The 25,223-nt window shown below is 39.2% G+C and overlaps 1 protein-coding gene across 2 annotated transcripts in view; it reads left to right on the top strand.

Moving 5' to 3' along the window:
• Grb14 (growth factor receptor bound protein 14) overlaps positions 1–25,223 on the top strand; it is a 106,850-nt gene that overhangs the window by 65,720 nt on the left and 15,907 nt on the right. For both annotated transcript variants that reach the window (XM_031370446.1, XM_031370447.1), the window contains 6 exons: positions 2,948–3,104; positions 15,873–15,994; positions 17,876–17,950; positions 21,034–21,171; positions 23,833–23,943; positions 24,135–24,230. In XM_031370446.1, the coding sequence (XP_031226306.1) occupies positions 2,948–3,104; positions 15,873–15,994; positions 17,876–17,950; positions 21,034–21,171; positions 23,833–23,943; positions 24,135–24,230 (699 nt within the window). The remainder of the gene's footprint in view (positions 1–2,947; positions 3,105–15,872; positions 15,995–17,875; positions 17,951–21,033; positions 21,172–23,832; positions 23,944–24,134; positions 24,231–25,223) is intronic.

The following is a 25,223-nucleotide window of genomic DNA, read 5'->3' as shown; positions in this document are numbered from 1 at the left end:
AAAAAAAAAAAAAAAGCAATATGAATAATGCTTTGTTGACCACATTAGTTCCTAAAAGCCATTTTCTAATGTTAGCAAAACAATATTTGACAATTTTTGCTTTGATGTGAAATTTTTGTGTCAAAAGAATGAACCTTTTAATCCTTTCAATAAATATCCTCCCATTAATACACAGAATACTTTTTCTTCTTATGTCACCTGTCCACTGGGAGAGAGAGCTTACCTTATTGTGATATTATAAAGTGTATTTTAAAAAATGATAGGACAGAACTGGCATATTGTTCTCTACTGCATTTGTTTGAATTACTGGCCATGTGTGGATGCTAATCTTCCTATGGTAGAAATGTTTTCTGTACTACATTTTTTGCTTTTAACTTTGGTATGTTTTCCCAGCTACACACTATTGCTCCATTTCCATGTGCATGCTTATCTTATTAACTTAATACAGATAATAATTGATCCTGGGAATTCTAATATAGAGCATAGCTTGGTGAATATTATGTTACCCAAATTGGACATTCTGTGTTCTAATATCTCACTTCTGATTGTTCACAGAGTGTACGTTTGCTTCTTGTTCACATGGATACTCCTAGTGGGATATTGTCCTTGTGGTCATTTAGGGACAAGGACTCCTTCTACCCATGGCCTTCCTCTCCTCAAGGCTTGTGTAGTTGTTTTTATTCCGTGGGAGGGTGGTGAAAGACAATCAGAGCATGTGGTAGAATTTTATGGGACAGATCAGGAGGCTCACTGTTCCACAGGCTTGTGTTCTGCTGACTAAAACTCAATTCCGTGGCCATACCAATGGGAAGAGAGAAAAGGAATGAAGGACATGCAAATACCCAGCCAGCCCTTGCCCAAGCCACCATACCTGAATTGGGAATATCTTTCCAGATAGCCTGGTTGTATTCTAGGTTTCATGGTCATATTTTAATATAGAAATATCCAAATTTCTTGGATTATTTACAAAATTTAAATATGGAAAGGAAAATGTAGAATATTGATAAGAAGCTCATAGCTTTAACAGACCAGAAAGGTAAAGAAATGAAAGAGTAGTGATTGAATGGAAATTAGTTTAGATGATACAGAAAAGGATAGAAGTTGTTGAATAAAGAGTCTTTGATACCTAAGGAGTGGATGCACAGCACTTAGTCAGCATGTAAGAAGATGAAATGCACAAGGGATTATACAGGGAATTTATGCCCAGTCAACACATTTGATGACTTATAAGAAGGACATTTGAATAGCTAATAAAAACTCTACCTAATGAATAGAAAATATTAGAAAGCTATATATATATATATATATATATATACATATATGTATATATGTATATATATATATATATATATCTTGATATGGCCTGCCTTTATCTCTCTGTCTCTCTGTCTCCATCTCTCTCTCTCTCTCTCTCTCTCTCTCTCTCTCTCTTTTTCTTTTGTCACTGTTGCTCTTTTTTCAAGATAGGGTTTCTCTGTGTAACCCTGGGTATCCTTAAAACCCACTCTGTAGACCATGCTGGCTTTGGACTCAAAGACCCACCTCCTTCTGTCTTCTGAGTGCTGGAATTAAAGTAGTGTTGCTACCACTACCTGGCTACTATCTATTTTTTGCAACTCAATAGAAGAAAGCAATCAGAGTAAGAAATGAACTGGACAAAGTCTCTAAAGACACATGGTCAGCTGATAGATATATAGGGAGGTACTGAGCAATGAAAAGTAGAAATCAAAAATGCTGTTAGGTGCCATTTCCCAGAAATCAGAAGCCGTTGCTCTGGAGATGATATAGACAAAGAGTGAAAGGCCTCCATTCTGATGCAGGAAGAAGGCATATTAATAAGCATTATGAAAAATGGCACTGTTTCTAAAGAAATTAAACACAGAACTGCCACGTGACCCAGGGGACAGATACTCAAAGGAACTGAAATCACTGTCTCTTATATTTCATTCACACTGTAGTGATGCAATGATATGGAAACTGCCTGTTTCCTATTGATGGGAAAGAAGTAAAAAAGAAGCTGTGGTGTTAATGTATGTGTATATGTGTGTACATATATATATATATGTACACATATATATACACACACATATATATACATAACACATATACATATATATTATGTATATATACATATGATCATATATACATATACATATGATCATAATGGAATATTATTAATCCTTTGAAAGGAGAGGAATCCTGAGTTGAGTGTAGTAACTTTTTCTGTAATTTTAGCATTTGAAAGGCTGTTTTTGTGTTTGTTTTGTTTGTTTGTTTGTTTGTTTTTAAGAATGTTTAGAATTGCCGGGTAGTGGTGGCACATGCCTTTAATCTCAACACTTGGGAGGCAGAGGCAGGCAGATTTCTGAGTTCGAGGCCAGCCTGGTCTACAGAGTGAGTTCCAGGACAGCCAAGGCTATACAGAGAAACCCTGTCTCGAAAAACCAACCAACCAACCAACCAACCAACCAACCAACAAACAAACAAACAATGTTTAGAATCACCTTGGAAACAAAAGTTTTGATATGTCAGAAGAATTATTAAGGTTGTGACAACTGGCATGGTAAGATCCATGCAAAACTGGGGCACTATTCCACTGGCTGTGTGAGCCCTGAATTGAGTTATTAAGAAGATGCGAATTGGGCATGAGCATTCCTCTTTCTCCCTCTTTCTCTCCCCACCTCCCTCCCTCCCTCTCCCTTTCCTTCCCTCCCCCTCCCCCCTCTGTTTCTCTGCTTCCTAAATATGGAGACAGTGTGACCAGCTACTTTCAGCTCCTATTGTTATGATATCCCACCAGGATAGTGAAAATCCTTTTGGGACTATGAACCAAAAAGAAACCCATCATTCTTTAAGTTGCTTTTGACAGGTGTTCTGCCATAAAAAGGGTAATGAAGACAATTATTGTGAATATCTTAGCTCATTCTCTTGTTTCTTACAAACACAGGTGATTAAAGTTTACAGCGAGGATGAAACCAGCAGAGCGTTGGAGGTGCCCAGTGACATCACAGCCCGCGATGTTTGCCAGCTGTTGATCCTGAAGAACCACTATGTGGACGACAACAGCTGGACTCTCTTTGAGCACCTGTCTCACACAGGTGTAGGTAAGGACACAGGATCTCTGTCTAATGGGTGCACAACCTGCCACATGGCAAAGACTTTCTTCCCACGCAGAAAAGCAAACAAATTATGTTGAGGACTCCATTCCTCATTTAGGGCCATTAGTCTGTGGACAAAGAAGGCACAAATAAAAACAAAGGTAGAAATGCTATAAAATTGTCATCTCTATTTAAATTATAATGATACTAATAAAAGACCATCTTAAATCATGATGGAGATACATCCATTTTGGAACCAAAGCATGGAGTTAAGTTGCATAGGTAAATCTCATAAAAGCAGGAAAGTCTTTCAAGAAGTCAGTAGAAAAAGATTTTGTTTCATCTCCTTATGAGTTGGTTGGGAGTGTATGCTTTAATTTTTTTCTTAGAGAAATAAATAGTATTTTTGTATCCAAGACTTTAAAATAATAATCTTTTTCCAATATTTAATGGGATGCATCTCTGCATTGTGAATTGTGGGGAGAGCTTTAAACTCATCCTTAATTAAATATAAATAATTTATTGGCCTCTAGAGTGAGAACAGGGTTTGGCAACAACTTCATTTTCTACTTTCTTCTTGTAGGTATTAAGGTAAGAAGGAATACTTTTATGTTTAAGTAGATGAGAAAGAAAGGAGTGAGTTATGATAAGCTATTTCATTCATTCAACTTTGTGTCAGTTTCTTATGGTTGCCATGGCAAGTTACTATGAAGTTGGTTGCTTAAAACAATTCAGTTTATTGTTTCACACCTCTGGATGTATGAAAGCAATACCTTTGATTGAAGTCAAGGTTTGTGTGCTTCTCTTGGAGGATCTAGGATAGAGTATTTTCCTTTTTCCCCTGCTTCTTTCCAGCTTCTCACAGGCTACCAGCATTCCTTGGCTTGAAGGTACATTATTATGATCGTCATCCTTGGTCAGATAGCCTCGTTCTCTTCTGTCTGTGTTGAGTCTCCTGCTTTTGGCCCAGCAGTGGTTAGGGCTTCCTACATCACCTACAGCAGGGCTGTTATTTCAGATTCCTGACTTAATCATACCTGCAGTCTCATGGTTGTCTTTCAAGGGAAGGTGTTCAAGGTGCCACAAATTGCTCCTCTTTTTATCATGTTAACTGTTACTAAGCAGTCATGAAAATGATTTCTCATAGCTTACTATTGACATCCAAGTTACTTCCAATGTTTAATTTAGAGAACCGTAGAGGAATTATTATACTACTCAGGACAGTTTTCACTTTCTGATGTAACTACTGAGGCATAGAATTTTACCTTTACTTCCTTTGTTCTGGGGTTTGCCAAAGAAGCATTCCAAAGCCAAGTCCAGTTCTGAAGAGAGCTGTGGCTTTCCCCCATGGGATAGAATTTAAAAATATGATGAAGACAACAGAGGTATTTAGTTGACTTGCTTTAAAATGACTCTTGGGTTTGGGAGATGGCTCAGTAAAGTGCTTGGGTTATAAACATGAAGATCTGAATTTGATCCAAACACCCACTTAGAAATCCAGATGTGGTTGCTTGCATTTTAAACTCCATCTCTAGCTAGGTGTAGACAGCAGATCCTTGAAGCTTGGTGATCTAGATGGCTCTGCCAGCTTTAGGTACTAATAAGACATCATCTTTAAAAACAAAAGGACAGATCCATACTTTCACCTCCATATGTGTGCAGTGTGCTGACACACGTACACTGTTGTATGACTTTTCTTCGGTAGACATTCACAAATTTCTCCTCATCCCAGAAAGGGAGCTGGCCATATATAAAGTACCCACTCCACCAAAGTTAAACTGGGAGGTCCAAAGAGTTGTGCTTACTCACTGAAATATGGGTCAGAGTTACTTACAGTAACTCTGTACAAGTGTGGTCAGATGCATAATGGAAAAGCTGCAAAGCATGGCGTTCTCTGTGACTTGCAAGGAACTTGACAGATCAGAGAGTCTGGTCCAGGCAGCTAAGTCAGTCAAGTTATCTTCCAGTCATCCTAGCTGCTCAGGCTTCCCTCGGCTGCTTACTGTTCCCGGGACCTTGGGGCAAAGTATGGGGCAGGGGTAGGTTATGAGTCTTGAAAGTTTCAGGAACTTCCCCAGACTTGTGAGTTGTTTATTTCCTTAGTCTCCAGAACCTCTCTCCAGGAGTGGTTATTTCAGCTAGAAGAAATTGCTATACAGCCCACTGGCACAGACAGAGTGCCCTGAAGATCCCTAGGGACAGACACCTGTTATTGTTGCATCCTGGTTTTGATACTTATGACAACAGAGTGTGAAACAAAATACCCTCTGAGCATACTAGAATTCTGAAGGTGGTCTAGACTTGCCTCCACTAAACATTGGCTTTTTCCATTGCCACTTATGATGAACTTAACTCCTGATAATTAATTTCCAAGAAGGCTAATTCCCAATAGATACTTGACATATTCCAAATAATTTCACTACCTATTCATCTCTTAATTAACATAATATATAAATCCTGTATTTTATACTTTTATTTTTTATTCTTTCATCTTAGGGTACTTTGAAAACATCTTATATTATAGTCAATATAATTTATGTCTGAGAAAAAGCTTCAAAATTCAGAAATAAAAATATGTTCTGTGAACAAAGGCATCATGCTCACAGAAAACCTGCCAAGTATTTATACTAAGGAATGAAATGCACTTTTAAATGCAAAAATCTTAAAATAGAGCCTTTGAAACAATTATGAGACTATGAGCTCCACACTCAATTTAAACTTTTAGGCATTGATATAAATGTGCTTCTTCATGACTTCATGCATTTTCTAGATATTACTGAAATAAAGTCAAATACCTGAATATCATCTCCTGGATTCATGAGTCACGTGTCAGGTCAAAGGCTATGAGAAAGGCACCTTCTTTAAGACCTTCATTGCATTGATTGTCTTTTCAGCTTTATTATAACCCAGGTTACATATCCAAAAATAAGATAATTGTAAACACTAATTTTATTTGAGCTCTAAATAATTTAGCAATAGATGAAGAGGCTGAAATATTCTTTGGGGATTTAGACTGTGGTCTTCCTCAGCATCAGATGTAATCAAGTGTATCTTGGCCATGTGTGCATTGGAGACTTTTAGCAGTATTCCCTGCATCTAACTGTGGTTGGTGCAATGAGTGTGTGTTTGTTCCCTGAGTAGGATGTTAAAGGAAGGAGGTAGATCTGTCATTACACACACACACACACACACACACACACACACACACACACTCACACACGCATGCAGCATGCACGCATGCACGCACTCATGAAAGAAAGGCTATGGTTTTATTTCAGAAACCAGGACCTGGTGCCCACTAGGCAAGTCCTGTACCAAGAGCAGGTATTCCCCATCGTGAAAAATATTTCTAAACACAAGAATAAGCAGCTCCCTGTACATAACTGAGAAACAGAAATTCCAAATTAAATATAGTTTCACAACATTGAGATAACTTCTACTAGCATTTTAAGACTCTAGATACTTTCTCTGCCTACTTCATCATTTTCACTATGTAACCCAGGCTAGTTCCAAATTTGCCATCATCCTCCCCCAGCACTCCCAGGCCTGGGGTTACAGGTGTCTGCCTGCACACTTGAGTTTGTGTGTTGTTTTAGAATTGTTGTTACTTGTATTCGGTTGAATAAACTATTTTAGTCCACTGGAACATGGTTTGTGGGGTTTTGAGGCCTCTCCTTGTAAATCAGGAAATCTCCCCCTCCCCTGGTTGCTTCTCCTAAACACTTCAGCTTCTATTCATAGACAGCATTTTTTTTTTTTTTTTTTTTTTTTTTTTTTTTTTTTTTTTGTACCTTGAAACTTTGAACCCAGTATCAATGCTTCATTCTGGTGCCAGCTCACTAATGGGACAGTTAAAGGATTAAAAGGCAGAGCTGGAGACCACTGAGTCTAGAGGACTTTAGGTTTTTATCTGGACTTAGGGTGGCCTACCACTCGGTTCCGCAACCCTTTGTCTATCATTTAACATTGTCTGGGACACCATTGTAAGGGAGGGGTGAGTGTCTGTCTCTGCAGCTGCTGATTGGCTGGGCTGAGACTGGGTGCGCCCACGATTTCTGCTCTTGGCAGGTAACAGCTACAGAGAAACCCACCACATGCAGGGAAAAAGAGCTCTGCTCAGCAGGAACAGAAACCCAGTCCAGGGGACAAAAGAGCCACACCATAAAGAAAGAGGAGTATCGCGTCTTGCTGGGGTGGTTTCTCCCACCCCAAAGCCCACGGCCTCAATATCCTGTGCCCAAATATATACTCCTGAGGATTTTAATTGGCTAAATCATTGAGATCAAGCACATGGCCTCATTCAGGTGATGTCTCTGAATTGTCCAGTGGTGGAGTGTAGTATGATAGGGTCCTGATAATGCAGTTTTATAGATACCAAGTTTACAATGTCACTGTATCAGCACACTGTCATAGTCCCAGCTCTGTACTTTCCTTGTCAGCCACTAGGTGTCACTATAGTTCCCCAGATGGAGCTCTCTGCTGTCACAGTGGAGTGTGTGTGTGTGTGTGTGTGTGTGTGTGTGTGTGTGTGTGTGTGTGTGTGTGTTGGGTGTGGCATCAGTTTCAACTCCTCAGGAACTTAATGGGATCCATGTTGGTCTTGCTCCCATTTGGATTCCTAATTGAAGCTGTGGTAGAAGGCAGCAGCAATTAATACAATACCTCGAGCGTATACCTACACAGTCTTCAGAAAAAAAAAGAATTAATTGTGTTTTAGTATCGTAGCTACAGCGGCTGAGATTTCCATTGTGGATACTACTGTGGAGTGGCTTTAATAAGCAGAATGAATGACCGGAGGCTTTTAATGAAAGCATTTTACAATGTGCAGTCATGTCCACACCATCTCTCAAAGCCAGGAGGAGTTGTGCAGTGCGCGCGGCTTGCTGCTAGTTGCTCTAAAGCTATGACCGAACCTTTTTTCCCCCTTTGTTTCAAACAAAAGAGGCTCAGCACTTCCCCTGTTGTCTGGAGCTGATATGCAGTTGTGCTTTCTGTGCTGTTTATAAGTTAGCAGTTTCCAGAGTTTTAACTACCCTTGTCATCGCCTGGAATCTCAGTTAAAGCCCACAGGACAGGTTCTGGACATAGCATCCTGTGCCTTCACCTCCTGTGCTCTCAGATGTGGTGTCTTGCTGGTATATACAGTCCCTGAATGTGAAAATATTTTACTGGAAAAATGTAGGGACAACATTCAAATAAAATGGCATCCAGGTTCTTTGACAGGTTCCAGAGCTATCTGAATTCCTGCTGTCTCCCACTTCAGGTAACGATAACTTCACAGCTGGCCCTCTCCCAGTTGTGTACCAAGTTTATCCATCTGGGTATGGACTTGAGTCTTTACAGATTTTTTTTTTAATTTTTATTTAATCTTTTTTTTTTTTTTTTTACAGTACAGATTTTATTCCCTCCAGGTCCACCCTCTGAGTGTTCCCCATCTCATACCTCCTCCCCACCCCCTGTCTCCAAGAGGATGTCCTCACCCCCCTACCCCCACCCAACCAGACCTCTAAACTCACTGTGGCCTTCAGTCTCTTGAGGGTTAGGTACATCTTCTCTACCCTGCAGTCTTCTACTGTGTATATGTTGGGAGTCTCATATCAGCTGGTGTATGCTGCCTGGTTGGTGGTTCAGTGTCTGAGAGATCCCGGGGGTCCAGGTGGATTGAGACTGCTGGTCCTCCTACAGGGTCTCCCTCCTCCTCAGTTTCTTCCAGCTTTTCCCTGATTCAACCACAGGGTTCAGCTGCTTCTGTCCATTGGTTGGGTGTAAATATCTGCATCTGACTCTCCTCAGCTGCTTGTTGGGTCTTTTGGAGTGCGGTCATGCTAGGTCCCTTTTTGTGAATGCTCTATAGCTTCAGTAATAGTGTCAGGCCTTGGGGTCTCCCCCTGAGCTGGATCCCACTTTGGGCTTGTCGCTGGACCTCCTTTTCCTTGGTTTACTCTCCATATCCGTCCCAGCAGTTCTTTTAGGCAAGAATAATTATGGGTCAGAGTTTTGACTGTGGGATGGCAACCCAGGAGGTGTGCTCTACAAATTCCCTCTCCCCAGTGTAAGTAAGGCATTTCATCTAAGGTCCCTCCCTTTGAGTCCTGAGGGTCTCTCATCTCCCAGGTCTCTGTTACATTCTGGAGGGTCCCCCCACCTCCTACCTCCCAAGGTTGCCTGTTAGTAACTGCTCCATATGCTTTCCTGGTCCACTGGAGATAGCATGCATATAAGCCTTGAAAGAAAAATGAGTCTTTTTGTGGGTATGAGTTGCTGTTGTGGGTCTGAATTAATGTAAAGATAATTTTGATTTATTGAAACATGAATTTAAAGGCCTGTGAACCTTCAAGATAAAATGCCTTAATTTTCCCCTGATTTTTCTTAGGGAGCTTATATGATGGGATTTTCTGGAGATTCTTGGTGGTCTTAAGGAGCACTTTTGGGTTAAGAAGTCCTCTAGAAATTGAGACCCAGTTTATTTTTTGCTTCTCAGATTTGGGTTTTGTTTTGCTTGGTCAGAGGCTGTTCATTTTGATCTGGAAATAAGATTGACAAAATATAGGTGGATTCAACTCAGCTCTGGGAAGTAGGAGAGACATTTGTGGCCTAGAGCTTTCTGCAACAATGGTGTAGGAAGGCTGTTTTCTGGGTGCATTAGAGGTAAAATGCACTTTGTTTCTTCTCTTATCAAGTGATGAGAGGAACAGGGGCTCAGCTTCTATTTGAGCCCAAATGCATTGCTTTGAGTGGATTCAGGGAACAGATCCAGGCAGAAGGTCACAGGTGAGCTCTTCCATTCTTGGCGGATTGAAATTTCTTAAAAGACTTTGAACTTAAATCAACAGTTTCACAAGACACTTTTCTTCTTTTTTCTCTTAAAGAAAAAGTTCTTTAAAATTAGACAGAAAACAGAATTATTTGGTAACTTTTTTTTCTAACTGCAAGACCCTGCAGAAAAGTTAGAAACAAAAACAAAATGTAAAACAACACAAAGTTCTCATTTTTGTTGTAAACAAAAAAGAGCTTTTCTTTTCTTCCCCCTTCACATTCTTACTGGCTGTTTTGAAATAATTTAAGGAGGCATTCCTGCTGTTTTTGTTTTTGTTTTTGTTTTTGTTTTGGTTTTGTTTGGTTTTTCAAGACAGGGTTTCTCTGTATAGCCCTGGCTGTCCTGGAACTCACTCTGTAGACCAGGCTGGCCTTGAACTCAGAAATCAGCCTTCTTCTGCCTCCCAAGTGTTGGGATTAAAGGCATACGCCACCACTGCCACCTTGTTTGTTTGTTTGTTTTTAACTTACATATGAGTGATGTTTGGTGATTACAGTTTATTTCTGATTTCTGAAAAATAACTTCAGAAATTTTTTTTTTTTTTAAGTAAGCTTATCCAGTTATTGGTTAGGCTTTTAACAAGGTGGGCAATATAGCATTTGGGAGTGAAATGATTTTTAAACATGTGTCTCTGTTGATTGCTTTTGGGAGACTCTGACCAAATGCCCACCCACTTAAGGCAGGAAGCCTTTATTCTGGATGGTTCTATTCATGGTCACTTTCTCCCATGATTCTGTGCTGTAGTGAGCAGGCCGTCATGGCTGCAGTAGCACATGGGGAAGGGAGGGAGACAAAAAGGCACGAGGGGCAAGATGACCCTATTGTTTCTAGTGACTTGTTTCTTCCAGCTTTGTGCCACTTTCTAACACTTACTTCCAAAGTCTCCCAGAATAACACCACCCATTGGAAGAGAGATTGTTCAACTCATGAGCCTATTGCTTAATATCTGTTATACATGTCTCTATCCCAGACGTGCATAATACCCTATGCCGTCTATATCAGATCCCCTCCTGTCTGTGGTTTCAAGGATGCTTACAGATGGATGGAGAGCCTAACTCTTTATTTCTCAACTCCATATGTCTGTCATTAGACATCTGCAAATGCTTTTTCATGTAAGATAACATTTGCGGGATTTTGGAGTTAGGCCCTGATATCTTTAGGGACATTATTCAGTCTTGTTGGGGTATTATACAAATTAAATACAGTAGTGTGTTCGCAGATTAAGACATGCAGAGTTGTAATTTCATTCTGTAACTGAAATAAATTTTGGACTCTGTATCTCCTGCCTTCAGAACAAAATTTAACCTTGAAGTGTTTGTGTGCTGTCCAGATTGTTCTTTTGGAGTCAATAATTCAGATTCTGCTGGTGAGCTGCCTATGGTTTGAAATGCTTATATTAGACAACTGAGACAACATTCACCTTTTCAGCATCCTGGTGGGACACTTCATTCTCAACCAAGGTGTTTGTCTTATTCCCTGTTTTCTTCATGTCCTGGAAACTCCTGCTTGTTTCTTTCTGAAAAGCATAAGGCCTTTTAAGCCTAGGGTCTTTTTTTCTTTAGCACTCCCATCTTGCCTCTGGAGACTTAATGCTCTGCCACCCTTTCTCCATACTGGGAGACTGTGAGCTTGCATTGCTCTTGCTTCTGTTTGATACATGAGTTCTTGAGGATTTAAAAAAAAAGAAAAAAAAAGCAAGTCTGTGGTTCAGGCTACTCAGCACATTTCAAATTTTGGGGAGCCTGACACCCTGAAAGTGTTCCTACTCCTGATGGGGGCCAGATAGGGTCATTGGTCATGATCCAGGGTCTAACTTTATACTTTCTCTTCTTCATTATTCTCTTACCTCTAACTCCAATCTCATGAAAGGATGGATCACTGCATGGGACAGCAGAGGGCCATGATTCTTTCTATGCAATTAATTATATCTGCCAAAGACTGATTAAATCTATATTGAAGTTTAACCATCCAGAAAAGGTCTGTTGCTTTTCCCTCTCTGTATTGATATACATACAGGGCATGGCATAAGCTCCTTCCTTATTTTTAGGGAATGGGAACTGTATGGAGAAACTCAGGTTACTGAAAGCTAGCAAATGAGTCATTATTGTCATTCTGAATTTCTTTCCCTGGCAGAATATTTTCCCAGGAGTTACAAAAACTATAGGAACCCACTCAGGACATAGTACATGTACTCATTTTAGCTTGGAGGCATCAGCTACAGTTTGTGAGAAAGAAAAACAGGTCAGTAGTATTCAGAGACTGCTAGCAATACAACTTTGCACTGTAGTTCATTGATCTCTGGGTCTCACCCTCTTGTGGCTCAGTTTACCACTTCCTTCTTTCTATACAATCCTTCCAAGTATAGAGAAGCTTGCTGTCTTTCACGACTTGTCCTCCCACTGCTTAGACCTTCAGGATGTATTGAGATTGTGCCAGCTTGCTTGCTTACTTCCTCCTTCCCTCCTTCCCTCCTTCCCTCCCTCCTTCCCTCCTTCCTTCCTTCCCTCCTTCCCTCCTTCCCTCCTTCCCTCCTCCCCTCCTTCCCTCCTTCCCTCCCTTCCTCCCTTCCTTCCTACCTCCCTTCTTCCTTCTCTCCCTCTTTCTTTCTTTTTCTCTTTCTTTCTTCCCTCTCTTCCTTCCTTCCTTCCTTCCTTCCTTCTTTCTTCTTCTCTTTTTATTTCTTAAAAACAAACCCATTATTATTGTGTTAATATCCTTTACATCATCTCTACCCTGGTTAACTCCAATTAACCTCCTAAATGGACTTTGTGTTAAAAATCAATTCTACACTCAACAGCATATGTGATGCAATTCAAACCTGTCATTATACTGTCTCCGGTAAGTCCTGTAAGTCCGTGGAAGGCAGGACTTCAACCCCATCCCCTACTTCTCTCCTACCTCTAGAAGCTCTTCTCTTGGTGCTGTCCTGTCACTCACTCAGCATCAATCCTGCTAACCTGGATGCTGTGCTTCAAATATCTCAGCCTTATCCTCTCTCCAGGGGCTCCCTTCCTATTAGGCTGCATGTGTTTGGTTCTGGCCTTTTCCTCAGCATCTTTGCTAGAAGATCACCCTCTCCACAAACACTTCTCTGCAAAGCCACTGGAAATGGACTCTTTCCCTTGGTCTTAGCACATTATGTCTTCCATGCTCCATGTTTTTCTTGACGAGTTTATCACCATCTTTAAAAGGCTTACATCTGATTGATTGTTTTTTAAACTGGTTTTGTCCATTTCAAAACTCCCAGGTCCAACAGGAGCATTGAACACATGCAGGCCTTTGGTGACAATTAGAATGGAGAGATGAATGGATAAGGTGTAATGGACAGATCTTGCAGTTTTATCTCATGTGAAGTAGAAACTGATGTGCATCTTGGGCATAATTCCCATAGGTACAGATGGTTTAGGGCAACTGCCATGACACCAGTGTCCAGGATGGAGGAAGAGTTCAAAGAGCAGCTGGAAATTTAGGGATTAGTAAAGAGGCTCTGTGAGAGAAGATGAGGTCCATTTGAATGGTGACATTGGGAACGACCTTAGGTGGTTTGTTGTTTTTGAGGGACACATGGAGACCCTACAACTGATAATTGGGAATATCAGGAGTAAAGGATACAGAATGGGGAGACAGAAAAAGATGCAGAAGGGACTAATAACTTTACATTTCTTTGAGAGATTATAGCCAAAATGATATTAACAGTCACAATAATAAGATTTTCAGAAGAACAAGTACTTGTAGATTTGAAAGGAAGATAACTGTGAGAGTAGTAGGTATACTATTACATTGAGGTAGAATAGCATAAGTAAAATTGGCCATCTTAATGGAACTATGCAGTTCAGTGGGCTTATACGGAGCATATGCCTCATGGAACCATAGCCCCACAGAACCAAGATTTTTCTGCAGAACTCTCTCTTTTCACAATGAAACTCTTTCCTACATAATAATGTTCTCTCTAGCCTCATATCAAGCCTTGGAAACTGCCACTCTACACTCTTGTTACTGCGCATCAGAGTGTTCTTGGTACCTTCTATGGGTCATATAGTATTTGTCTTTTTGTGTCTCTCAGATTTCACTAAGCACAGAGTCTTTAGGATTTACTCCTAGTTTAATGCACATCACACCTTCATTTCTTTTAAGGTTGATTTTCTATTTTGTGTATATATTCACCCCCCTACCCCTTGGACATGGTATCGTTTTGCTTTTAGGTTACAAATATCTTCTGGAATCTCGACTTTCTCATCTTTGGGACTTAGAGCCACATATGGAAAAGGGAATGGAGCCATAGCCCCATAGAACCAATATTTTTCTGCAGAACTCTCTCTTTTCACAATGAAACTCATTCCTACTTAATAATGCTCTCTCTAGCTGATCATTCTATGCTTACTGGTTTGAAAAATTAGGGTGTGAAACTTGGCTTTCAAAAAATTCTATTCAAGGAGGTAGAGCTCTGTTAGTACTGGGGAAAGCCATTTTAGACAGAGGTTTCCCTTCAGGAAACTGGGTGCATATGGGGAAAAGAGTGACTTCATGTAGAGGAGTCAGGGAAGAGAAAGCCAAGGTCTGAGTTTTAGGAAAGGCAAGAAGTGAATGGAATTGGTCAGTGAGACCGAAACAAAGGTATGTGACCCAGCTAAAACCTGAATGTACACTTACTACAACTTACCTATATTCATTGAGATGAATTCCTTTCTGAAGAATTTAAGTGTGTTGCTTACAAGGGTTCCCTGTAGTACATAGCAAATCATCTGTGTGTTGAATTTCTGAGATGCTGATTTTTTTTTTTTCATAAAGGACTTAAGAACATGTTAAGAACAGAGGAGTTCATATTCCTTTCTTAGCTATTCTGCACTTTCTTTTCTGCACTGGCAATTTCATCATTAAATTTTCCCAACTTTTTACTGAAGAATAAGATATACTAAGAAAGCTCAGCACATCCCGTGGGGACATCTTGGTGACTTTTCAGAGATTGCGTGTTCCTGAGTAACATCTATATGAATGAGTAAACAGAATTGTGACCTCACCCAGTTGCTTCCCATTTACCTCACTTTCTAGCCACATAGATGGAATTTTCCTACATTGAACCGTATGTGAGAAGAATCATGCAATAAACTTCCTCGTTCCTAAGAGATTTCTGTTTGAGATTATTGTAGAATATACTTACTGGGTATGCTTATAAAAATCATTCTCATATCAAGGAATATATGGGTAATTTCTAGTTTGGGGCTATTATAAATTATGCATTACAATAGAAATTTTGCAGGTTATATTTGAATTCTTTAATGTTGCCATTGCTTGGTTCACTGAAATTCTTTTCTACTAAGTATCTTTCCACTTTACTTAATCATCTCCATTGTTAATTCAGGATCTATTTTTTCTTAAATTAGGCTTCAAAGTATAAAGTGCCATAAGGAATTGAGCTTCATAAAAAACAGTATTCACTTGAGTGGAAATTTCCTCTTTAAAGCATCTATTTTAATTTCTTCAGCTACCCAGATTATGTGTCTTAAATGCATAGTGAACCTGTCAAAATTCTTCATCTCTTAATGAGGTGAATTGTTCAAACCTGGAGCAAATATTTTAATTTTGGCACCACGATGAGTTAAAAGAAGAATAGCTCTCATGTCTTAATACAGAATTGTTATCAAACTTATACTGTAATTTGCATAGCAATAAAAGGAGTATGAGAATTAGCAAAAATGGCATTTGTGATATTTTATGTAATTTTCCTTTTAGATGACTGCTTTGGTATAAAAGTTGATGCAATTATTCTAAATTGAACAGAAACCTTGCCAGTGTAGATATTTAAGAATTGAGGTGAAACTTGCTGTTTAATAATACATTGTGAATGATACATGATTTACTTTATATGTGTGCATGCAGATGCATTTGTGTGTATTTTCACGTTCGTCTGTTGAACTATTTATGTGTCTGTCAACATATTCATTGAAATATTCTCACAGAAAGAACAGTAGAGGACCACGAGCTGCTGATTGAAGTGCTGTCTCACTGGGGGATGGAAGAAGACAATAAGCTGTATCTTAGAAAGAATTATGCCAAATATGAATTTTTTAAGAACCCAATGGTGAGTGGACTCTCTGTTAACAGTTATGGAATTAAATGAGTCAGTTGGTCTTTATGTGCAGAAGAACATTGTTATGAATAAAACAGAGCTAGTTGCTTTGGATTTGTACTCCAAGGTCCTGTGAGGAGCTAACATGATGCCTGGCAGTTTACACTCACAGATGAAACACTTTAACATTATTGACAAACTCTGAATGGAGATGAACTTGGTTATTTCATTTCTAAATATTGGGAGAGCCAATTTGGAGATTTACTATTGCTTCTCTTTCCCACTGTTTAAGACACCAAGTCAAGGAAATTCTGTATCTGCTTTAGAAAACGAATTGTATTGGTTCCTAAGTGTTTTCCACAACATTACTGTTTAGTACACTTCATAGAATTAAGGAAAATAAGGCATTTTCTAAAGTAAATTGGTGATGGTTGTGAGCGCTATAGCTTTGCCAGGCATTTAAGATGGGTATGTATCTTTCTTTATTTTCTTTTCAGTGTAGTAACTGCTGAACTAGGTGGATATGAGATAAAGCATAGCACACCACCTCATAAACACTCCCTCCATGACAATTCTCTTTAAAAGAAAGTAAACGCATGTTATCCTAATGAAGTCTGAGGATCCAGAGAAGTCAGAACTGCCTCTGGGCTCATTATTTTAAATTGTTTTTGTCTCCGCAGCTGTGCTGTATTTTTATAGTAAGTTTTGGATAATTGGATTGAAACGATCCTTTATGAAAAATATATGATACACACCATAATAGAATATTTTCAAACCCTCGAAGACCTCTTATGTTCTCTTTTATTGTAACTTATTAATAGAAACATAATGGGTTGATCTTTGACAAAGAAAATGAGAGTTCTAATAAAAATGAAATAGAATTAGATTCGAAGGAAGAGTATATTCTTCCTGAGAGCCTTTATTAATGACACCCATTTACAAGTTATATTTAAGGAGCTATGATGGCTTAGTGTACGGTTTTTATCTTATTTATTTTTTACTTAAATAAAGTTTGACACTCATTTCTGTAGATCTTTGTAGTGGTTCTTGACTTGGGGGTGATGTGTTGATGTGTGGGGGCTGCTTTTTTTGTAATTAACACAATGAGTGGGATGAGTGATGAGTGGGAGAACAGCTGTGGTGTGAGGTTAGGAACCTGTTAGACACCTCTAACACACAGTTTAGCCCCAACAATATAGAGTTTTTTTTTCCACCACAGTGTTAGTAGATGGTTGTTGACAAATCCTCTCCTGGAGGAAATACAGTAGAATATATGTTCCAAACTTTTCTTTTCATGAAATTTACCTTGGAGAGCCCCAGAACTTATTAAAAACGCACATACTACAAGACCTGTCCAAACCTACTGAATCAGAAAAGTCAAGAATGAAGCTTGGGGATTTCTATTTTAAACAACTTCCTGGGGGTGAATTTTATGATTAAACAAGATTGGAAAACCAGTAGGTTGAAATGAGTGGCCTTTTAGCTTCTCAGCTGAGTCCTGGCTGGTCAGTGTTCTGGGCTATGACCTTGGCCTCAGCCTTTGCCCTTTACTTCTCTGAGCCTTGACTTTGTGCAATGGGTCAGGACTCCCGAAGCACCTGGTAGGGTGGTTACAGGACTGAAGGAAGAGACGAGAGCAAACTCACTTGAAACTCAAGGGGTAAGATTTCTCCGTGAATATCATTGCCATGTCTGTTGATCTTTGCAAGCACTGCCACCTGGGTTCATAAAGAGGCCATGCAATTTAGGTTTAGAAATGGCATTTTCCAAATAATTTCGTAGGGATTTAAGACATGCTGGTTTATAGATGTTTTGCTTAGGTTATTATAATGGTCATCATGGAACCTTGCCTGGCCTAGGTTTGAGATTAATTTAACTTGTATCTTTGGTCAGTATTTCTTTCCAGAGCACATGGTGTCTTGTGCAACTGAAATGAATGGTGACAGATCCCCTACGCAGATACTGCAGGTAAAATGTTTTCATTAAAATATGTAAGAACACGAAAATGAAAGCTCTGATTTTTTTTTTTTGCCATAAGTTTTTATTTTTTTTAACCAGAGTTTGAAATGTTGTAGCCTATGTAATACATTTTTCCAGAAGATACAAAAGGGAAAATTTTTTTTGGGTAAATGAGTAATTTGCTCAATTACTCAATAACATTTTCTTTCTCATTGGAAAGAACTGTCAATGTTTAAAGATGTTTTCTGTGACAGAAAACTTGCATGTGATTTGTGGTTTTTTTTTTTTTTTGTTAAGTGCATATCTTTTGGAAAAATCCAACTTCCTAGTGAACTGCAGGCATTTATACTGGTGGAGACTTAGTATAGCTTTTGTAATGAATAGCTTCAATACTATTTGACAGAAAATACATAGCAGTTAAATGATTGGAAGAGAAGGTATATGCAATGTGCCCATTCCTTTAAATCCTCGTGTAGAGTTCCTTCCCTCTTTAGACCATTTATGTTCCCCAATGAAGGACACACACAGACTTCTATTTTAATATGCCTTAAGCAGCAGAATAGTTGGGCCACTGCCTACCCTCCATGCTGTTAGAAGCTACTTTCTTACTGATAACAGTGAATTACTACTTACTAACTTCTACATTCCATCTTGGCTGCTCTTGACCCAATTGAGGAGCCACTCTAGGCTGTGATCTCTTGTCTCTTACATGGCGGCTCTCCCTCCTGCACATTCTTCTTCTTACATGGCGGCTCTGTTCCTCCTACACCTTCCTCATAGTCTTTAGCCTGGGAACCCTAAACACTACCAATGTCTCTTCTCTTCATTCATTAGCTGCTGGCATCTTTATTTACCAATTAGAATTAACTGAGGAGGCAGGTTCCCAGAAGCTAAGTGCAGACTCCAGATCTTGAGGGCCAGCACTTAGCATTCATCACAATAAACAGCAAAATGCAACACCTCAACACATTCTGTGAGCCAGCACTTACAATGGCTGTGAGGGAAACACATGCAATCCGAAAACAGTTGTAGCATCCCCATAGAATCCACCTTATGACTACTGGGCTTTTTTTCTGTCTCTTGGGCTGTTCTTTGGGATGGTCATTTTCTAAGGCATCATCTCTGCAGTCAGTCAACTGTTTGGGTAATTTTATTTTCAATAGATTAACAGGTCTCGCAAACACGGTATTTTTTAAAGGTTCATTAGTGTTGTGGAAGCTACACCTGGGAGTTCACAAATTCAATTAATAGTAATGTTGTCTGGCTCAGTATAGAATGCCTTTTCATACATTAGACAAAGGTGCTTATCACAGATTTCTTTCCTGTGCATTTTAAAACAGGGTATGCTTTATTGTATCCTTCAGAATATTTGATAAATATCAGTAGTTTGAAGAGGACTTTTTGTACAAGTAGCTTCCACACTGTAGGGTCTCAGAGAGGCACTCCTTAGAGTAGTAGAGTAGACCCCTAAAGCCTTGCTCATGGATGCTCTGTGTGACGTGCTTGTGGTTTTTCTTCCACCTCGCTTCCTAAATTGTCCTCTCCTATGATTCCCTTGCTTTAATGTTAAATTATAATAAAAAGGGAAATCGCAGGCTTTGGAATCAGATAGTCCAGCACGTGCCCTGACCTCTCCTCTCCACTGAGGCAATGTTTCTACTTTTTAAAAGGTTTCCCCTCTTTCTAGCGTGACCCCTCTGACTCTTCTTTAAAAATTTAATTGGTTTGGTTTAATAACTTGGAAAGCACTCAAACTAAGAACCCACTTGCCTGTTTTGCATATCAATTAATTAATGGCTCATTGCATCAAAGTTTTTTAGTGATTTACTTAAAAATGTAAATATCTCCTATCAGCATTTCCCCGGATGTAGTATAGGCCTTTAGGATATTTTACCGCATTTTAGTTAATGATTTCTGCTACTTTAAATCTTTCCATTTTTTGCATTTGCATCCTCATAGGGATTTGTGTTTTTCTCTCAGAAGACACTAATGCATTTTCACTATCATCATAATAAGGGCCCAGCATAGCCATTTACATATGACTGTCCTTTTTCTTTTCAATTTCCCCACCATCACATGTCCGGTGTCTCTACTAATTACTGCTTTGTAACAAACTCTTCCAAATCTTAATGGTTTAAAAGAACCTGCTCCCATCTTACCAACGATTTCCTGGGGTATGAGTTGGGGAGGAATTGGCGGCCAGGGTTACATTTTTGATGCCATTTGGCTTAGCGGCCAGATGATGCTGGCTTTGAAAAGACAAAATGAACTTTGTCTCTCCACAGGGTGTCTCATCCTCCCGGCCTTTCCCACATTTTTTTTTAGGCTTTCTGCCCATGGTAGTCTTAGGTAACTACATTTTTTTTTTTTTCAAATCTGACAGCTGGCTTCTATGAATCAGTGTGTGGAAACCATTAAGCTAAGTCTTCCATTTAGAACTGGTAGTATTTCTTGTTTCTCCAACCAAGTTCTAAGGGTGACAAACTTAGGGAGATTCCAGAGCATGGAACACCACTGACTCTTACCTCTTCATGACTCAATGCCAAGATCACACTGCTGAGCCCGTGTGGGATAGAAGATGCTATAAAAATTCCCCTTTAAACCCCAGTCTGCTATGCCCACCTAAAACTCAAATCACAGGAGACAAAGGGAGTGCATGCTTTATGCTCACTAGGGAGGTGAGCTTGAGTCTATTGTCTAATGATTGAAGTCAGGATGGCGGCCTTACAGTATACTGCATTACATAAAGTACTTTACAGGCCAAATACTTGTATGGCAATCTATAGAAGAAGATGAAACATGTCTGGAGTTAATTCCCTAGATAGTGTCCACTTCCAAGTATAAATTCAGATAGGTGTGATTTTGGTTTTCACCCATTTTATTGATTACTTTGAGTGTGTATTTTCTGAACTACCTTAATTTGGAACTGGTGCCAGGTGTTTTGACTGAATTCTATCAAAGATGCATTGTAATCTTGGTAGAGTACAAATGCCATTGGTACTGTTTGAGCTTTCATGGTTGTGTCTGATAGGTAAAAGACGATTGGCATCATTGTTCCCATAGTTTAGGATCACATCTTATGTGTCTTCCAGATGTTTTTAAGCTCAAGCACATATCCTGAAATCCATGGCTTCTTACATGCGAAGGAACAGGGAAAGAAGTCTTGGAAAAAGGCTTACTTTTTCCTCAGAAGATCTGGTTTATATTTTTCTACTAAAGGCACATCCAAGGTAAGCTACAGTATTTGGGGTATGTTACAAACTATCTATTAGTTCTATGATATCATGTTCAATTTGTTATGGTGGTTACTCTCCTAACTGATGTCGAGAATTGGAAATTTGTTTGAATTCTAGTCATCGGCTGTAATAAGTTTTAAAAGTCTTCAGGTTTGCTTTATCTGGAGCATTCATGACTCTGGATGCTCTTACTCATATATCAAAGGCATCCATTCCTCTCACTCAAACCTGGGCTTTCTTGGTTCTTTCTCATCAAAGGCTTCAGATTTGAAACCTAATGTGATTTACATTTCTTCTTTTAAAAAATACTAATTTCACTTTATGTGTAGGTTCTGTTGTGTGCATGAGTGTATGTCTGTGAACTACATGCATGCAGGACCCTGTAGAGGTCAGAAGTGTTGGGTCTCCTGGACTTGGAGTGTTAGGCAGCTGAATGGGTGCTAGGAACTGAACCCTGGTCCTCTACAAGAGTAGTAAGTGCTCTCAACTACTGAGGCATCTCTGTAGCCCCTGAACCTTAAAAAACAAAACAAAACAAATAAAACAAAACTCTGTTTTGTATAACTGGACTCCAGAGGCAGGAAAATCTATCCTAAGACCTGGAGTAATAGTATTTTAAATGTCGGCTGTCAATAGATAAAATACTGTTCTTCTAATCCACATATCAGGCAGGTGAAATGGCTCAGCATTCACTGCTAAGTCTAAAATCCTGAGTTCAGGATCGTTTGAACTCACATGCTGGAAGCAAAGAGCTGACTCCCACTTTTTCTTTGAACTTCACAAGCACACTATGGTACACACACACACACACACACACACACACACACACACACATATGAACACACAAAGTATAATTTACACATGGGAATAATTCTCAACTAACCTACTTAAAAAAATTGGGGACATAAGAACACTTTGATTTTTTGGACCTCAATGTATCTGCTACCTGACAAACTTGGTTTTGTTTCTTGATTTTGTTTCTTAATTTTCCTCTGAGGAGGTCTTGGTTGAATTCTTCCAGTGAGGTAAATGTTGTGTGGGGGTGACTAACCACTACTATAAGGCATGGCGGTATGACAGTGAATTACATGTTAGTGAAAGCCCTAAGTGCTATGTTTCTCATATAAACATATATACATTTACTAATAGATTTTGACAGCTAAATCAATATAGCCCTTAATATGTGTTCTTGTTATCAAATCAGTTTTTGTCGGTGAATAATATATTATAGTTTCAAAAGTCACAACAGTAAGAAAGCTTTTTCTATGTTTCAATTCCTCATTTTTTTTTTTTAAACAAATGGTTTTCTTAAAAACAAAACAAAACAAAACCAGTCTATTCTGGCTAGGCATGGTAGCACATGCCTTTAATCCCAGGACTTTGAGTCAGAGTCAGGAAGATCTTAATGAATTTGAGGCTAGCCTTGTTTACCTAGAGAGTTCTAGGATATCTAGGACTACATAGACAGTCTCTGTCTCAAAAGCCCAAACTAAGTAAGTAAATAAATTTTAAAAAAATACTCTGCTTTATTTTCCAAAGAAGTCAAGAAGTACACACTTAGGAACAATGGCACAAAATGACATCTTTTGACTTGTAATAGCTTACTGGTAAATGATAATAAAATGTTTTCCAATTTGGACAGGGTTGTTCACACGGTGAATGTAGTGTGTCTGTCTGTCTGTGTGTGTGTGTGTGTGTGTGTGTGTGTGTGTGTGTGCGCGTGCGTGTGCACTATTGCTAAACACTGTGTATGCGAGATCACCTGGGATCTTGTTAAAATGCAGATATTGATTTAATGAGCCTGGTTGTGGGCAATGAGATTTTACCTTTCTAACAAGCTCCAGGTGAGACTGTTTCTGTGGGTCAGTGTGCACATGGCTAGTTGCAAGGTTTTGGAGAACAAATGCATTTTGGCCAGTTTTGATTATATAGCCAACCTCAGAATTAAGCACTTCTCCAAGTTATTAACCTATCACAGAGTACTATGACCCAGGAATTTCCTATGGCCAGCTCCAAATCTCTCAGGTTTTCTGGAGAAGAAATAGCTGCTCATGCTTTCCCTTTGCCCTGACAATCAGACACATTCCATCCCAGGTAATTTCCCTGAACTCTTCTGTGCAGGCTTTTCTCCTTTTGTGGAACAAGATGGCCATGCAGCTAGCTGTCAGCACACACACATGTGAGGGATGGATGTATCTGAAAGAAGCAGGATTTTCTTTCTCTCCTTTCCCCCATCTTCTCAAGAAGCCAAATTTCCTCCTGTGGCAGAACCGACCACTCGACACTGAAATGACAGAAACACTTGCAAAAGCCTTGCAGGCTTCTTTCTCTTTTAGTTTGACGTGATGGTTAATGAGAACCGGAAAGTTAATATAGGAATTTGTCTATTATGAGAAGTAAGGTTATAAACAAACTACCCCTCACCAATTTAAATGATATTGTATGCAGCTCTTAGTTATTTAAGACAATAGCAACCCCCTTTACTTTTGGCTTTTTTTTTTTTTCAGTGCGTATGTGTGTGACATTGGTGTGGAATTTTGCTTGAGATCATGTTATTTCAGCAGAGGTATAAATTGTGCAATATGAGAAACGCAAAAGATAATTGTGGAACTGTGCATCTGAGTCAATGTTCACATATATATTATTTTTTTAAAGGAACCACGGCACTTGCAGCTTTTCAGTGAATTCAGCACTAGTAATGTTTACATGTCACTGGCAGGCAAAAAAAAACATGGAGCGCCAACTCCCTATGGATTCTGCTTAAAGGTACAGGCTTAATGTTTTGATAGATGAGTAAAGCAAGCCTCAGCCTCTTAGGTAAGCTTGAGTTTCTAACGATTTCTTTTGAAAAGAGATAGAGTTCTCTTAAGTATAGGAGAATTTTAGTGGCTTTTATTTCAACAGGTGTTACCTTCGAGATATGCATTAACAATAAATAATGTGCTGTGGCCTTCTAGCCTAACAAAGCAGGAGGGCCCCGGGACCTGAAAATGCTCTGTGCAGAAGAAGAGCAGATCAGGACGTGCTGGGTGACTGCCATTAGATTGCTTAAGGTAATCTCTCGGGATGGGTGGGTGCTTGTGAAATGCTCTGTCATCCGTAAGTGTTTAAAGACACATCTACTTCCTAGTGTGAAGGTGCTCCCCTAATCTGTTGGCTCTAAGGGAAAAAGAAAAATAATCACTACTGTCTTTAGTCCAAGAGATGAACAGACAGAACAGAGTGATTACCCTAATCTGTGAGTCTTTTGTGTGTGAAGTTGGTATTCTATTTCTAGAAATGACTTTTTATTGTTGGTCTCATATATAGAGCCAGAGTAGGTGAATGATGGGACTCCTGTATACAGCTTGGCCTGTGTTTGTAAAATTGCCACAAACCCGTAAGGAATTGTATTTCAAAAAAATTTTCCCTTGGATATTGCTAATTGGAATTATTTTACATTCAATTTGTGTGTGTGTGTGTGTGTTCTTTGAGAATTTCCTACATCTTTTGATCATTTGATCATATTCGTCATCCCTCCCCCAACTCTTCCTGGTTCCACCCTGCTTCCCTTCCAATCCATGGCTGTGTACTGCCCTCCCCCCCCCATAAAGCCCAATTTCTGCTCTGCAAGTGTTCTTAGATGTGTGGCTTCACCCTGGAGCATGGTCGACACTCTTAAACAACATTGACCCCTACTTGCAGCAGCGAGTGCTTTATTAACTACTTCGTAGTTTAATGAGTACAGCTGAAAATTGGTGCATACATTTAATTTTGAGTATGTTTTTGAAACATATCTTGTATACTATGTTGAAATTAAAATTTTGTTAGTATAATTTGTTGATGAAACTTTTGAGGAGGGTTAGAATGTTCTCAAGGTCGACAAAAATAGGGAGGACACAGACTGGTTTCTTCCAAATTGTGTTGAAAACAGATATTAGGAGCCATTGAAATGACTCAAAAGTGAAGGGACTTGTTCCATTGAAGTGTTTATACCAGTAAGTTTGTTACAGCTTTAATTTTCTAATTATGAAAATGATCAACCATTTCTTTCTGACAATGCTGCT

This window comes from Mastomys coucha, unplaced genomic scaffold (genome assembly GCF_008632895.1).
Source record: "Mastomys coucha isolate ucsf_1 unplaced genomic scaffold, UCSF_Mcou_1 pScaffold15, whole genome shotgun sequence".
NCBI classification, from domain to species: domain Eukaryota; kingdom Metazoa; phylum Chordata; class Mammalia; order Rodentia; family Muridae; genus Mastomys; species Mastomys coucha.
Note: the sequence above shows the minus strand (reverse complement) of the source record. Positions and strands in the feature narration are given on the sequence as shown.